Source organism: Anarrhichthys ocellatus, unplaced genomic scaffold (genome assembly GCF_004355925.1).
Source record: "Anarrhichthys ocellatus isolate YVR2014 unplaced genomic scaffold, GSC_Weel_1.0 scaffold22, whole genome shotgun sequence".
NCBI classification, from domain to species: domain Eukaryota; kingdom Metazoa; phylum Chordata; class Actinopteri; order Perciformes; family Anarhichadidae; genus Anarrhichthys; species Anarrhichthys ocellatus.
The window spans coordinates 2,973,395-2,991,250 of record NW_022280052.1 but is presented as its reverse complement, the minus strand read 5'-3'; the positions used below and the strand labels follow the sequence as shown (position 1 = coordinate 2,991,250).

Genomic DNA, 17,856 nt, shown 5'->3' with positions numbered 1-17,856 from the left:
ACACACACACACAGAAAGAAACACACAGACGAACACAAAATCGTCCCTCTCGACGGGACAGATTTAGATGTCACGCCCCTTCGCCTCACAACATGAGACTGACGGAGCTAATTCTGCCCTGCCAAGACCAGAGGCCACACATTGTCCACACTCTCTGAATTGTCACATCCACACACAGACACTCAACTCAACTCAACACATGCAAGTGAAGCTAATTCTCAGTGTTGTCATATGTTGTGAGTCTCAGGAACGCCCAGATATAAGCCCTGAATAGTAAAAGAACACAATACGTAGAAGGTTTGACTATAAATATGCAGCCTCCTGTGTGGAATTACCTTGTCTCCATTCCTGTGGTCAACAGTACACCAAAACCTGCTCCACTGTAGCCACCCAGCAGTGTCACATTATGACACAGTCGCCCCTTAATGCAGCAGTCTCAATGAAAATAGCGCCAAGTGATTCTGTAACCAGTTCAACACCAGACCCTGCTCAGCTGGCAGAAGACAGTTTGTGAAAACCATTTCCCGGGTCCTGAATAATAACGACAGCAGCCTGGAGAGAATGCCTGTCCCACAACAGCACTGTGATCACTGAGGCATGGAGCAGCAGAAGAGCTGGAAAGTGGGGCACTTTCCAGAGATCACACACAAACATATTAAGTATCACATAATTCATCCAATAATATACTGTTTGTTTATTCTTATGTATTTGAAAGCAGTAAAAAGAGACCAAAATATAAAATCTACATCTCGTCTTACTTTACCACGAAGTCAATGTACATCCTAGAACTGCTTCACGTTTTGCTTACATGGTTACAAAAGTGAATGCAAAGACATACACCCTCACAAAGGTCGGGGTCATGGCAGGCTGTATATGTAACCATGATATCACCGCTGCTAGCATGATGCTGTAAATCACACACACATAAACACCTGTCACATAAAAACATCATTGTGCTGCGGCTCAGTGTGTCCCTCTGCTTCTTTATCCAGGGAATATACTCTTGCCATGCTTGCTGTACTGGATGCACATAAGCACTGCACCAATACGCGGTCTACTTGCATAGTCCCCATCAATTTTTTTTGCAACTTACTAAGTATAATTAATTGAAAGGGGTCACTACTAGTATCGAAGAACCAATTATCACGCAACTCTGCAGTAGCCTTCATTCCAACAGAGCTTTTAATCCATTTCGGATCAATGATTCAGTTTTCTGGCCCGTAATCTCCACCTCATTTCCAGCCAATGTACGCAGCTGTTATCAGGTAAAAAGCTGTAATAAACCCACTGTAAGCTACCTGTCTATTACAAACCACAGACACACACATTTAGCAACTAGCTGGTGAATAAAATGAAGGATTTAGCAGCTTAGGAGTAATACATTTCCCTCAGGGGTTTGTGGAGACCAAACCAGAACTACAGTAAAAGGAGAGAAATGTTGCTCTGTGTCTGCTGATAGTCAACTGTTTGCTATTATCGTAGCTTTAACTCAGATTTTATTTATAAGCCCAGTATCATGGCTTAGCTATAATACTGTTCTAACTGTCCTATCTCTTCATCTTGATGCTCTTTTTGTTCGCCATGTCTTCTCTTAAAGCACCTTGGTTGTCAGCTAACATGTTTTATTTCCATAAAAGAAAGTAAAAAAGAAATTAAGGTCATTCGAGATACAGAGAGGATGCCATGAAAAACACATTTGGCAGAAAATGATATTTTCTGTCTAGATAAATCAAAACATGTTAGTCTTACATACTTGAACAGACCTAGACTTAAAGACAGCATTACTATTTAAAGGATCCTTCTTCAGTACTTACAAAGAGGTTGTGACAACTTAATCTGGTTCCACAACGCTCTTCCCCTCTGAAGAACATTTTCAAACATCACAACGGGTCTGAAAAGGAAACGGCGCAAGGTATTTCTGACTATTTAATCTCGAGTGGTACTCCTAGATACTGAAATCTGACTGCCCGCTCCGCTGTGCTTTAGATGAAATGCTGCAGGCAGTGGTGCGACATGACAGAAATTCTAATCGAGTCCTGTATTCATCGCTGAGGGCAACGCACACAGCAGACACACACACACACACACACACACACACACACTCCTGGTACAGCCAATAGATTGGTTTTCACCACTTCAACAATGCTTCAGTTTACAAGCCCCAATACTGAGCATGTGTTCAGATGGTTTGCATGCATTTGTGTGTTTGTATTTGGTTGAAGATAGACATTGATTCTTACACAGCCACCAAGGCTTCACTGCTCAGTCCAGGCCAGTCTGACAGATACGTGTCTGCCTGTGTAAAAGTGTGTTTTTGCACCACGCAACCAAACCACCTCTCAGCTGGCATGGAAAAGGTTGTTGTCACACATAAAACGATGGCCAGTTGAGCAGAGCATTAGGCTGTTTATTAGCAAGATCAGAAAGGGTTTTCAGGGTCACTGTTAAGTAAAACTTTGGCAATCAATGATGTGTTTGTGGCCACCTGATTAATAAAAGTGAGATATTCACTCTGCTTTTTAGCTCTGTTTTGGTCTCCACCAGCTCCTGAGGGAAATGTATTTCTTCTGTCAGTTTGGTTCTGAGCAGGAAGCTGAAAATGATGCTGATGAGAATAGAAGGACTGAACCAAAACAGTAATGTAAACTGTGGGCCCGGAAACCAAAACAATGAGCTGAAAGAAGCTATATAGCTTTGTAGTGCTGAGGGAAACTGCAGTCAGGTGATAATATGTAGTTAGTAACTGCGAGAGACCCCTTTCACATAAATATAGTGATGCGATACATTGTCGATAATAAAATATTGATTTAACTACATGCAGTTCACTGAATACACAAAATATCCTCACCGTCTTGATTTGAAAATCTCATTTTACTCATTTTGAAAAAATGAGTAAAAATACCTCCAGTACATCAAGTACACGTTACCCCAGTGAAAACGCATGTTTCATGGGTAAAGTACCTCCTTAATCGTTTTTTTTGCAACTCATTTGCTTCTCATTATCCCCATCTCCCCCTTCAATGATTGATTTAACGCAGGTAATCAATTAGCATTGATGGCTGTTACCCTAGTTTTACCTCATCAGTGTTCTGGAATAGACTGAGTGCTACAGATAATGTGCACGTGCAGATTTTACACTGAAAAACATTTGCATTCCAATGGTTAGAGTTAATGCTGAGTACAAAGTTTAAAATCATTAAAAATTGCACCAAGTTTTCTAAATATTTTTATTACAGCCGAGTAGGGGAATCTGTATATAATATAGCAGTTACGCAAAATGAAATAATTTCTGAGTTTGAAAACCCCTTTTGGCCCCGTAACAGAAACCAGGGCAGGGCACCGTTGAGCACGTTGGCCCAGAACGAGCAGTGATACATATAAAGCTTGTATTACTCACGGCCTTCACCGCACGACGACTGTTACGGGGCTGGCACTTATCAGACAGCAGCCAGGCAGTAATAACAAGCAGGGTGTCTTTCTGTGGTCTGCGTTGCTCTCGGAAGCATTTCTGTGGGGTGTTTATCTGTTAGTGTGTGCACACAGGTATTTGTCGATTTGCATGTGTGTGAGCCGGAGATATAAAGTGCTAGATTATTAGAAACTCAGGTGAAGCACTAAGAAGTGAAGGTCACAGACACTAAAGGAAAGACTTTATGATGCACAGTCTGTCCTCGCTACTTTTGTGACTTTTCTGATAACTCTCAGCGGCTGGTAGCACAAAACACCTTAAGTTTTATCCATAAATGTGATGCTAAAGGCTTAATTTCTTACTTAAGGGTGTTGCACAGAACCCCTTAAAAGATTTCCTTAGTTAAGGAATTCACTGCATTGAGATTTTATAGCGATAATAGTCAACAGTTTCCATGGATACCATTTTACTATAGATAGTTTTAAAAAAAAAATGGCATGAGGAAAGAAAACAAGAAAACCAAATTGGTCAGATTAAGGAAATATGATCCTTCTGGAGGAATACAATAAATTAAAGCATATATCAAAGAGTTAGTTTGATCCACAAATAAACAGAAAACAACGAATGTGGGGCCATTATCTCATCCTCCTCTTGTTTTGATGGAAACTGTTGTTCAGCAGACGGTTACGGGCGTTTGCAACTAGCTGAATGACGCGGCACACCGTTGACATGAAATGCCAGCCTACTGACTGGAAAGACGCCCTAGCATAGAAACATAGTAGAGCAATCATTAATTGCAAACGGGCAGGAAGAGCACAGCTGTGGAATAGCTGAGTGATCCAAGACGGCCGAAAAAACCCTGAATTAACTGTAAATCAAATCTGTGGTGTGAAGTCAACATTGTTAAGCGTATCTATTGGGTTCTACCGGCCGTGAAACACTCTTCTTGGGATGCGTTCATTTTTTTTCATGTATCACCATGAATCATATTTCGTTTAGATTTTCAGATTTAGGCCTACCTTAAGATTTGTATTTCTTATTTTGGTTTCTACGGTTTTTTGTGCAACAATTTAACAAAGTTTAAGCCACTCCTTACGTATAAGACATTAATTACTTCAATACTTAGACATTTTAAGGGAATCTTAAGGCAAAAACCTAAGGGTGTTTTGTTCAACGATTTAAAATCAAGGAAACTCAGACTTTAAGGAAAATCTTAATTATAGGTGTTTTGTGCAACGAGGTCAACATGGAAGATTTTACTCACTCAATGGGGGTTAAGTTAGGGGGTCAATCTTTAAGCAGCTGGAACAAATCTTTGGGTCGGGTCAAAAGAATGTTATAGTTTATTAGATAGATTATTTATGAAGTAATTTCAGTCAACATGCTTTGTCCCACTGTATTAGCTTCAATAAAATGGTGAACTGTATGTGGCCTTGACTGTGGGGATATAGATAAAGCATCAGGTGTTTGAGCAATAACTTGAATATCAAAATAAATTTGACTTTTTGATAAAGGTACGAAGAAGATGATGCATTTATTTGTAAACATGATCATATAAATATTTTATATAAAACTTCATATAGAAAAAGCAGCGATGCTCTGGGAGGAGCAGCAGACATATAGACCTGCAAGCTTCTTGTTTTTTCTGAAAATCACTTCAGCGATAAGCAGTAATTGCTTTAGTGTTTTGCATAGGGGCCACTCATATATTACTGCAGCTTCTTCACACTGTACATTTGTTCCTAACACGCTGTTGTAGATGTAAAACACATGACTTTCAACAGATTAGAGGATTTTTTCCCCCGGGAACCACACATGGTATTAGCAGTAATAGGATAATAACAGTAAGATATTGGAATTTATCATTATGCATCTAGTTCTTTATGAAATATTATACTTGAGAGCCACTCTATTATCACTGTCTGGATTTAGACTGAGCATCACTTGTTTGTTTAACTAAGTATGCAAGATATTTGCTGAGTCACCACCGATGGTGTATAATTACAGGAGTAATCAGGTGATCACTTTACCTGAGAAATGCCTTTCTTAGTAATTGTACACATAGCATTAACGTGAAACAAAAAAAGAGAACACAAAAGCAGTGTGTGGAATAGATTTGTACTTTAATTTGGGTTGACATCATATAAAAATAAACTAAAATACTTTCGCTTTGCTGCCTATCATGGGCCAGCTGTTAACAGTGGCACCTTATTGCATACAAACAGCTGGAATCATTTAAGAGACAAAATGTTCCCCCTTTCTCAGTTTCTGAGGCCTGCAGTGTAAATTTACCGCACTGACGTGATGCTGAGGATTTGTACTTTCAAATGCACCTCTAGAAACAAATGCCTCTTCTAAATATGCCTGGCAACAGTGTGTATTTCCTGGAAGGCTGGAGACTAGAACAGGATTTCTATCTTTTCAGCAGCGAGTCATTTGGACTCTTATCGAGCCAGTCTAACAGAGAGGCAGATAGAGAGACGCAAACAGATGTAATGTAATAAAAGCCAGACATACTGACTGAACTCCGCAGACAAGGAGGGAATGTAGCTGGAAAAAACAAGTCGGCAAGAAAACATTTCCATTATCACAACTACTGAGTGTGTGAATGCAACAAATGACCCTATTAGAACGATTACATCAGTAAGTGGGACAGAGAGCCTAATCAAGTTCAATCACCCAACAATTTCCCTAATTAGAATAATTTCCAGCCTTGACTCTGTATATCGCCATCCTGTACAGAGTCCACACCCAGTCATACAGCCACCGACAGACGACAGAGAGTGCCCTTTTAAACCGGTTCCTAACTCCCAAAACACACACACAGCACACAGAGAGGAAAATACAGACGGTAAAACACACACACACACACAAAAAACAAACAGAAAACATCACATCACTGTACATATAAAGGTTCAACGACGACATGCATACTGAGTCATCAAATCATGCAGCTAAAATGTGTGAAATAAATATCAAATCAGACCATTCCACCTGTGAAGATTATGGGAATCAAGCTGTGGATTCTGCAACTGCAGCCGACATGTCTTGAGAGAAAAAAAAGCAAACCATAACCCACCTTTCCCTTTATCTGTCCCTGTCTCCTTCTCCCACTTTTCGCTCCCTCCCGCTTTCTCCAACTTCCAAACACTGAATCGCTCTCCAGCTTGTCGCAACGGCCACCTGCACCCTCCCAATGCAAGGTACACAGTCTGCATACATTTTGGCACCAAATAGACAAACACTTCCAATTCCACATTGCATCTCTCATTTTCACTGGCAGCTGCACACACAGATGTGTTTTAGAATATATGAAAGCCCCCTCTTCCCTTTGCAGCAGAGCACTCCACATGGCTTTTTTTTGCTTTCTTTCACCTAAGTCTGCTCCCCTCTTCTACACCGTGGACCTCTCACTCTCTCTCCCTACTCTCTATATCTTTTTGTTGCTATCATCCCTGCCTCTTTCTCTCATCCAAATCCTCTTGCTTAGCCCCACTGGGCAGAATCTCTCAGTCCCTCCTTCTCTCCATGCTTTCTTTTTATCTCTCTCTCAGCTCTCCTGCCTTTCCTCTCACCCAGGCTGTCTCAAGAGGTATTTGACATCATCGTGGACATGTAGCTCCTGTGGATGATGCCTTCAAACTGGGCAGAGGGAAAGAAGATGGGCGATGCTTGATGGTGATAGAAATAAACCTGAGTTAACGAAGTGCAGATGCCTCAGTGGCAAAGCACCAACACAACAGTGTTTTTTACAAAAGCTTAATTTCTGTTAACAAGTGAAACCAAATACAAAACGGTCTTTAGCTCTTATTAGCTGAATGATCTTATTAGATATAACGATTATGGGGGCTTTGTAGCTATGTTGCCAGTGGTTTATTAATGATTCTGTAGTTCTATAGTCACCAAGTAGGAGATATCATAGCTGTCCTTATATCTCCGACTCAGAAAGACAAGACGGAGGATGGTGTAATGATTTTTTACCACTCGGATGCTCAGATGCATAAACACAAATTATAGCTGAGCTCGACCAAAGTATTGGAGAAATTAAAAGTGATGTTGGCATTAGATGAAAAGTCAAAGGGATCATCAAATTATTACAATTAATCCTGAGAACATAAATGTCTTGTGCCAAATAATAGTTGTCGAGACATTTCACTAAAAAACTAAAATGTTAATCTTATGGTTTATGAAAAGACAAAAGGTCAGTAGGCCTCATGAATGGCAATCCATTCATTGATGAGATAATTTCAGTCATTCCCAGAACCACGCTGCTACCATCACCAGAGAAACCTGCTCTTAGACAAAATAACTTGTATATGATGTAATTGAGATTAGGGCCGTCTTTCTTCAGAGGGCGATAGGAGGTGTCTGTTCCACCTTTGTGACAAATGGGATGAAGATGTCAATGCTGGTGGATGTCAGAACTCTGGTTTCCTCATTAACAGGCGCATGGAGGATAATAGGGACTCGTCCTTGGCCTCAAAATAACAATGATTACATGTGATACTGGAGCCGCCCGTGGCTGCAGGCCAAGAGAAGGACAAGAGAAGACCAGGAAAGAGCCACAGTGCTCACACAGCAGAATAGTTGAAGTATCACTTTTCCCCCATCCCATCTTCTTTCTCTCTTTCTCTTAATTTGCTGCCTTCATTTCCTACTCTCTGTGGTGGGTCTTTCTGGGTTAGCTGGTTAATTTGGGTGAGCTACAGCACCTCAGTGAAGAAGCAGGGAACGAGCTGTCATATCTGCTGTGAAGGTAGTGTTAAATGAGCAAATTGATGTAGTCTACTATTCAGTCGGTTAACAATCATGAACAGAAGCCAGTGTTGAATAGGGATTCAACACTGCCCAGTTGATGCAGACTTCTCCCTCAGACAACCACAGGCTGGTTATCTAACTGGCTGAATTGAGCATTGTCAAGGGGGGGGATTACGAATTATGAATAAGCGAGTGGTGATGATGAATATAGTTGGGGTGAATAGCAGCCTTTGTGGAGCAAAAAGACCTCCTTGTTGAGTAGTGGACAACTGCCAAAGTGAAGGAAGGATTTTCTGATTAACACACAGAATGAAGGGACAAGGATTACACACACAGCAACAATGCAAACATGTGCTAGTGGTCATTTCTGTGTTGTGTGGAGCGGGTTAAGGATCCCTGCAGCACAACAACATGGCCAAATACCTGGAAAAAAAATACAATTAAGATGGAATTGATATTATAGTCCTTAAGAAATTGTTGTTTTCTTGCAGAGAGTTAGATGTGAAGATCAATAATGCTCTCATATCTGTGGGTTCAATATAGAGCTGGAGCCATCAGCTGGTTGGCTTAGCTTAAGATAAAGATGGGAAACAGGGGTTTTTACATTTTTAAGGAGCTTTAACAATGGGCATTAGCGTCTGATGTAGCCCTGTTACTGTGCATCTCACTAACTGTAGCGGACTCATACCTAGCAACCTGTTGTCTAGGAAAGTTGTAGTACGTCTATCTTGTGAAAGTTAATTGAATTATGGGAAATAAATATATAAATTAGATTGCTTTCTTTAAAATTGAGGGGATCTAGTTTTCAGGAGGTCATTCATAATTACAAACGTTAGATAATCAGCCACTGATCCAATCAAGCATCAGGCAAACTATTTCTAGTCATGCCAGAAATGATGCTGGGTACTATGGCAATAGAAGAGGAAAGGATAATAACGAGTGAATTTAGAGAAAAGATACTGTCGGAGTGAGTCAGTCAGTCGGATGGCTGTGGATTAACTGATCTTTATGATGGTACGATATTCTATTCCTGGACAGGAAAGATGGGAGGGAGGCTCCGAGTCCAATCAATACCCAGAGGAACCAGTGATTATTGTACATTAAACCATTCCTCCCATTTCCTTTCCCTCTCAATGACAAGCAGAGGAAGATATCTTGAATGATGCTTTGACTTCTTGTGCCTTTCAAAAAAAGAGCTTGAGGAAGATCGAGGCAGCATTTCATTCTAATTTATTTAGCGCTGGAGGAATGTAACACGAGTAGTGCTGTTGAAGGAGCAGCATAGGAAGTGTAACATGGTTGTTTTATTAAAATCTACAATAACTGGTTCATCAAAAACTAGTGCGGGATTGAGCACGTTCAACTAATCTTACAGTTTTTAAAATTCGCTACATCTTTAAGGCGAAGCCGGACCAGTTTTTCTTTAAAGAGAGGCAAATGAATTACTCTTCTCTATGTGAATGGAGACAGTTATACTCAGAAACCTTCATACAAACAACAAACAAACAACGAGCTGTTGACTCGTATGCTTCCATAAAAATACTGGAGAAAAGTGAAAAACTAGAGATATTACGTTCTCAAATGCAAATAAGGATGTGGCAATGCTGTCGATGTTCCTTGACAACCAATTTGTTCATCAACACTGCACAATCTCAGCCTTCTCATAGCAATTCTCTAAGTGAAATGACAGGAGTAAAAGCTGCAGCAAGCACATGAGGTATGTAGCCAACAAAACAGGCGTGTTGCTGCAGACGGCACATAAAGTACATGTTTACTTTATATGGTGTGGACTGAACAGTAAACAAAAAGATAAGGAGAAAGGAGTGGTAAAGGCAGAGGGAAGCTAAATGAAAGTCTGTACTTTACTATTGAAGTCATCAGTCAACATTGACAGTGTGCAAACATATGAGCAGGAACAGCATGTTGGTTGTGAAAAGGCTTTTACCACATTCAAATTCTTAGAATCTGACTGGACTTTTCAGATGAGGAACAAATAATGCAAATTCATACTAAACAAAAAGGAGAAGAGTGAAAACTACCTCCGTACTAATAATCACACACTCCAACTTCTTCTACCCTACTGACACGTCATTGGACCAGTGTGTGCAAACTCAATCTGAGCAGGAAAGCTTTGATTGAACCGACAGAACTTTATTTATTAAATTCTAGTGACAACCCCAAAACTCCCGAAGATGTCAGGGTGAATAATGGGAAACATAAAATGATGCACAAGTTTATATTTCCACTCTCCACGTCATTAAAACATGGAGTCTTGTGTTTAAATACTTAATTCAGTGTAAATATGAAGAGGCTTCAATGAAGAGCTGATACAGAATATATACTGTATGTCATACTGTTTCATAACTTCATACCTTTTCCAACCTGAAAGTTAATGTTTAGCTTTTTTATGATGATTTTAATGTTTGTAAAGTGTCTTTGAGAATTTTGAAAAGCGCTATATAAATAAAATGTATTATTGTAATATTATTATTCAAGTAAAAGCTGTAGTTTAGGGATAATCCTAAATCTAACGGACTCATTTCATCATTTAGCAACATCACTTATTAATGTAGGTTTAAAATGTGTGTTTTCAACAATAGATATTTTCATATAACAATCAAATGACATTGTGAAAACAACTTGACAATATGCCAGGGTTCGCTCATAATGATGAACTTACAGAGAACTTTCACCTAAATCTGTTTGGGTTCACTGTCACTGCTGAAAAAGCTCTAAAAGCTCACTGTACTCTAACTGCTCTTGAAACATTTAGCATCTGAATAGTTGGTAGAGACCAAAACAGAGCTAAAAGAGAAGAAACCGAAGGATATACAGAAGATATACATTTTACATGGGCTTTATATGATATTGTTACTTGATGTAATTGTTCAAACTATAGGATGCTTGGTCCCTGGCTCAATGCAGTGCCTTGGTGACAGATGTTGCCTCTGGCAAGAATACAAATGAAATGATTCTCTTAAATATATCTTCCAACATCAACAAGGAAAACTGATTAAAAGGAAGGACAGAAAAAGGGCAATATTGAGGTGAGAACCCTCTGCTAAGCTCTTATCTGTCATCTACAGCTGTGGGCTCTATGCTAATATATGAGCAGAAAGTGTTGTTTCTGCCATTGCAGAGCAGCGCATGAGTTACTCTCTCTGAACACTTCAGTCGGAGATTAACGGTAGAGGCCGATGAGCACTGGTTCTGTTCCTCATATGCCTTGAACAAGCTCCCTACCTGCCCCTCACCCTTTACTAAACAAGGTAAACATACAGAGCCACACAGGAAAAAAAGGTAAACCAATGTAGAAATATAGCTGGTAAATAAAACAAGTCCCAGAAGAGAGTTAAGAGAGAAACAAGAACGATAGAGATGATGAAGAGCTGCATTACAGACTGAGCGTGATTAAAGATTCCCTTGCTTCTCATTGACTGGCTCTGACCTGAACATGGACTGCAGGAGAAAGAGCTTTTCTCCCCCGTGTGTTGTATGTTACACTTTCATGGCCCTTTAGCATTGTCTAGAGGCTGCAAAGTGGCTAATGTGGAGCAACTACTACAACCGAGGCTAAAATCAGCATTCTTCACCATGGTCATTGTATTTCTCATAACTTTGCTTAGCAACTACCAAAAAAATAAATAAATAATCAAATCCAGTCCTTGTCAGTATAGTCAGAGAGGATAAAGGACAGGGTGACCAAAGGCACTATTTTTCCCTTCAGGAATGCAATATCAGTTACTCTCAGGAGGAGGCTGGTTATTGACTGTGCTTTGATCCCAGAGATTGGAGCCTAAACTCCCCGATAAGGTGTCTCTCTCTCTCTCTCTCTCTCTCTCTCTCTCTCTCTCTCTCTCTCTCTCTCTCTCTCAGTCTCTCTCTCTCAGTCTCTCTCTCTCAGTCTCTCTCTCTCTCTCTCTCTCTCTCTCTCTCTCTCTGCTTACAGTTTGATAATCTTCACGGCTATAAATGGAAAAAGTGTAAATTTTCAGAGAGCATGGATGGGGATTTAGAAGTTGGTTGGCTAGAGGCAGAGATGCATTATGGCTGATATGATTAAGCCACTGAAAACCTGAGAATCTAGGGCAAGTGAATCACCACTGGCAAGACTGAGTCTTTATCACAACTCTGGGACAGGGACTTCCTAAAACATACCTATGGCTCTGGATACAGGTATCTACACAGCAGTTACAGGGGGATACTGTAACCTGAAGGTGTCTCATAGTGCAGGTGGTAGGCTACATGTGTGGGATCATCTCTACATTTGGAGAACCAAGCAAACAACATTCAGAAGGAAAAAGCACACTGAGCTGTTGGTCGGATGGTGCGGCCACATTGATCTGTCACTAAACGGATGGAAATCAACGGATCGTGCTGCTCTCAGTTTGTTTAAGAATTTATTTGATGCAAGAAACACTCTTTAAACGCATAATGGCAAATCTGAAGCATATTGATCATCTCCAGAACTGGCCAATAAGCACATGGCCCTGTGCAACAAACATACCCTCCTCAGTGAAAAAACAGACGGACACAAAAAGATCAACCAACTGGCTTTTCAAGACGGCCTTTCTGGAAAAAAAATACGAATTGTTTTCTCCAGATACCGATTTCGATGCCTCGACTCAGGGTACCAGCAGAGTGGGGAACTAATTTGTAATATGAAGGCAGGGATTCCTGTGACAACAAAAAACGGAGTCAACTGCCCACCATGGCGGAATTACTTGATGAAGATATGGATCGGTCACATCATGGCCAATTCATGACCTGCTTAATAAGGTCAGTATCGGATTGATGCATCCTTAATCCTCACAGAAACATGAAGTGATGGGTTTTCACTGCTGCAGAAAGATGAGTTTGGGTAGTTTGCTTGAGCAGAAGCAGCCACTATGCTTTGAAATAGACCATGAAACGAATTTAGTTTATTTAGTCACACAAACTAACATCTATTAAAATGACTGAAGCACAGATGTTTACCTTCATCTGACCAGCAGCTACTTCACTGCAATGATCTTTCTAAGGCAAGCCCATAGTAAATATAAAGTGTTATCACAGTAAGGAGCCAGTCACTTAGTTTTATAGTTAGCCTGATGGTCTGCTTCGTTCTATCATAAAATGTCTTCCCCATTAAGAGCTGCTTCACCAGAGTAAGGTAAGGTTAATAAAGCTCCAACATTGCAAGCAGCAAGGTCACCCCACATAGAGGTGGTTTTCCTCTCTCGCTGATGCAGCTAATGTGCAGCTCAGTACTTATTCTATCGTGGGAGAGGAGAAGATATTTCTGTGGAGCATGCAATGAGCACGAGTGAGACGGGCAAAGAGATGCAGCGATAGAGGCATTACGTTTAGAGTCATTAGGTACAACACACTGCTGTCATTATATCATACTGCATTACAATCATCACTAATGAAACTGTGGGAGGGCACAAAACCGATGGCTCAGTCTGTCTGCTGCTGTGAAAAACAGCTCTTCTTTCGAGGAGTTCAGTGCGACGCTTTTTCCTCCCAACACTGCTGTATTTCAAGCAACCTGTGTGACACCGAACCTGACTAAATCTGTCTGAAGCAAAGCTGAGGTATTCCACCGACTTACGAGGCAGTGAGAGCGAGAGAGCAAGAGCCCTGGCTAAAGGTCTATACATGAGTGCAGATCCCTGCTTAATACATTCTTCTCAAGCATCTTGCAGACTTTAAAGTGCAAATAAATCGTGCCAAGCATCAAGGATGGAGTTAAACAAGCGAACATTCAGCCCTTCAGATCTCCCGACTGCCTCAGAAAAGACCTTCACTATCGGATATATAGTTTAGAAGTTGTAGCATAGCTTAGATATACAATTAGAACATGATGCAGACTGCAATAATGAGACAAAAATGTGAATGTCCATGCATGTGGCTATGACATTAATTACTGAAGTATTTTAGACACCGTCCTGATGAGAGAAACTACTTAGTTGTCATCTCCACACCATCTCATTAAGCCTCAAGTTTCAGCAGCCCACAACAAAAAACTTAAACCTGATTAAAAACAGAATTCAAGTAAAAATGTAATTTATAGTACAATAGAGAGAGTTCAAATCACAAAGCTTTTTTGGGAACATATTCAGAGACACTGAATATTTCCATATTGAGAATCTCACCTTATATCCTAACAAATGTCCTAAATCCTAAAGCACTGCGCTGGCTGATTTGGCAACCGCAAATTACATGACCTGATTTCCATAACACAGAATCTTATCAACACTGGCCTCAAAGGGAACACAAACTAATTGGTGCGACTTTTACGTCGCGTTTTCTAATGATGGGCGCTTGATTAATCTTTGAAACGCTGGCTATTGAGTGTTGGGAGTTACAAAGGAAGATGGCTGAGAGGATCAAAGTCATTCCAGTCTACTGAGGGGGGGGGATTAGGAAAATGTGGTGGAGGCATGGAGACAATCGAGCATCCAAGCCTCCAGCGAGGAAAATCCTTTCAGGCTGGAACCAAAATCTCAACTGGAGAAATCATCCTGACTTGCAGCTGTGCTCGCTGAGTGCTGACTGACACTGACACGTGTGAGGGCGGTTATGTGATATCACGGTAATCCCACTGAAGTCCCAAAACCCAATCCTTCTGCCTCATGACCAATGTGAGGAAATATACAGGCAAGTGGGGGCAGGAGGTTCCAAGAGGGCAAAACCCTCCAGTCCAACCTTTGATAATTTTCATAACTGTAAAGTATTTTTTTTATTGTCTGAGATGCATTTTGTCTGAGACCTTTTTCCCTACGGCTGTTGTTCATGCATTCACTGTCAGACATAATATTCTCACCAAACAAAAGCAAAAACAGGCAGGCTTTGACAGCAATTTAACACAAAGCAGGTGGTCTTGGTGCATGGGGAGGCAAATTCTGTCCACAAAAAAAGGAAATATAGTGGCTACAAGACTTGTTTTTGTTTTCTTTATTATGTACCCATTTTTATACAAATTGTGCTTTTTGGTTGGGGTTCTTTTACTTGTACTAGTAAGTTTTACTAGTTAAGTACCCTTTTAAGAAAACCTAAATGCGTTCTTTACTGTCATCTTTGTGACAGTGTTCATTCATTGAATGATTACAGGCATAATAATAAATTCTCACATGAGTGACTGAAGCTTGTACACTATTCCCTTGTTTGTGCGTGAGATTGTTCGACCCTGCAGTCAAAGTGCATTGGTCTTGTTTGTAATAATGTGGCCACTATAATAAGAGTTTTTTCAACTGTTGTAGGATACTTTAACAAAGCAGCCATGCCTTGATTTTTCAGGGGGGGATTCATTACCTCTCTTGCGGATATAATATTCCCCAACTTTAGTGGTGGGCTAAAACACAGTCTCAAACCTACTGCTGTCAAATAAACCCAAGAAGAAACATGTATGTAGGGCTGACTAAGCTATCATTTGAAATTCTACAATGAAACAATCCCTGACTTTTCGGAACTGATACCCAAACAATATCTTACTGATACTTTAAGACATTTAAATAAGTCTCTTTTTTATAAACCCTTTTCCTCCTTAAACAGAATAGGTGTATTCAAATGTCTAAATGAATAACGCGCGGACCATTGTCTAAATACAATTGGCAAACTTTTGATTTTGGATCAGAAACTATCTGATCAAAGATTAAGGAAACAAGATTAGCATTCGATGCAGCTTTCAGTACTTGACAGTTTTGATGCTACAGATACATTTTGGTTACTATCAATAACGCATCAAGTTTTGATACTAAACCCTACACATTTTAGACCACTGACCCCCATTTATTAAGGGTTTGGAACCTTACGTGAGAGTAGATGTTTGCTATCTGCCTCTACCCTTACAGGTTTAGACTCCCAGTCCTCCTCTTTACCTCCAGTATTGCCACGAGCTGATGAAGTAGCTGTAAAATTGAACACGTTTTCACTTTGCTGACCCTCCTGAAACCTATTCGGGACCCGAGGAGGCACCGCTGGGTGCATCAGGCTGCTCTTCCAGTCGGCAGCTCAAGTTACCTTGACCAAGTGTGGAAAGGGGCGCTCATCGGCTGACAGCCCACTGCTCCACTGCATCACTCTGCAGCAGTACACGCAGGGAGCTGAGGTAGTCTGCACCCCACACACGAAACAACCCTGGCTCGGCAGCTGAGGCTCTCTCTACACCGGCTAATACTGTGTTATGTTCCAAATATAGCCTCACTTGCAATTCTCGCAACTAGACAACTATGATTTGTTCTATTCTGACACACTATCAGGGTCATGGAGAGTACACAGAAAGCATGTTTGTTATTCTTACACTGTTAAAAGGTAGATGATACTACAATTTTAGAAGTCCCTAAAGAAAAATACAGGAATGACACTGGGGTATAAACCACACATACAACGGCACCAAGTTATGACAATATCATTGGGAGAGCCTTCATGGCTCAACCCCCAAATGACAAAACATGCACCTGCCCCATCCAATAGCATGGCAACTGACAGTGAGGCAATAACGGGGAAATAGACAGCGACCGTCTAGTCAGGCTACAGTTTAGAAATCACTGGATGACATCATGAAGTTCAAAAACATTTGGTTACCTGGCAGATCTCATAATACAGAACTAAACGGAAGACGCATACACCACATAAATAAAAACAACTAGCAGCCAATGGTAGCCTGCAAGCAGCCAATAAAGGTGCAGTGGGAAAAAAATATATAGCAGAAATAACTACAAGTAGCCTAGGCTACCGATATACTGTGGGAATAGGCATGTCACGACAGGAGGTAACCGAGAATAAGGTCAAAACCAGACACTAGGATGTGACAAAATGTAGCCATTTTCCTGGAGAGAGGATATAATATCATTGGCTAATTTTAAAAGCCACTTCCATACAGACATGACATGCAATACAAGTCAAAACCATTATTTACAGGCCTGTAGTCTAATAAAGTGGTACTTTTGGGACGCCCTCGTGGAGACAAAAGAACGGTGCCGCGAGGTGTATGGTGCGGTACTCGTCTCGTTCCCCATCACGGCCACCTGTCCTCTCTTCCTTTATGCGCTTTCCTAAACCGCATCGTCCAAAGCGAAATAAGCAATACTCGACTCACCCAGCACACCAGAGGAGCCTTGTGACGGGGCAGCGCCCGGCTCCGGCCTCTCCGCTTCTCCCTGCTGTGCTCGGTGTCGGTGTCGGGAGCTCTCGGTGCCGTCGCCGGCGGCGGTCGCACCACCGACGGCCGCCGCGGCTGCAGCGCCTGTCGCTGCCGACCCCGTGCCGGGCATGCTCTCTATCAGCGAGGAGCAACGGAAGATGAAGATATTCTCCGGGAAATTGTACAATAGTATCGCATCTCAGGAGGAGGGCAACGCATGGGTGTAGCGCAGCGACCGGCGGGTGTCCGAGTGAAGGGGTTAAATGAGTGCGAAAGTGAAGTGAAGGTTGTCGGTGCAGCGGCGGGGGTACTCTGAAGCAGGATGCGCGGCTAGATGGAGAGCTCTCCTCCGACGACTATGGAGGAGGGACAAAGAGAGGGAGGGCGGAGGGGAGGGGGGCTGGGCGACACAGACACATGCACACACAATTTACAACAATTCACCATAGCAGCTTTATGATTATATGAGTAATGTCCCAGATTGTCTCAGCAGGCAAATTTTAAGAGATTTCGTCATGAGAAATTCCAATATAAAGTCAGGTTAAGCAATCTGGATATTATT

General features: G+C 41.3%; 1 protein-coding gene across 2 annotated transcripts in view; it reads right to left on the bottom strand.

Annotated features, from left to right (window-relative positions):
* Nucleotides 1-17,635, bottom strand: part of ano8b (anoctamin 8b) — a 33,154-nt gene extending 15,519 nt beyond the window's left edge. The window contains exon 1 of one of the 2 annotated variants that reach the window (XM_031859466.1): nt 17,250-17,635. In XM_031859466.1, the coding sequence (XP_031715326.1) occupies nt 17,250-17,424 (175 nt within the window). In that variant the 5' untranslated portion in view covers nt 17,425-17,635. Of the gene's footprint in view, nt 1-1,814; nt 12,036-17,249 lie in introns of those variants that run through there. The other variant, XM_031859467.1, reaches the window with a different exon arrangement.
* Between the last annotated feature and the right edge of the window lie 221 nt (nt 17,636-17,856).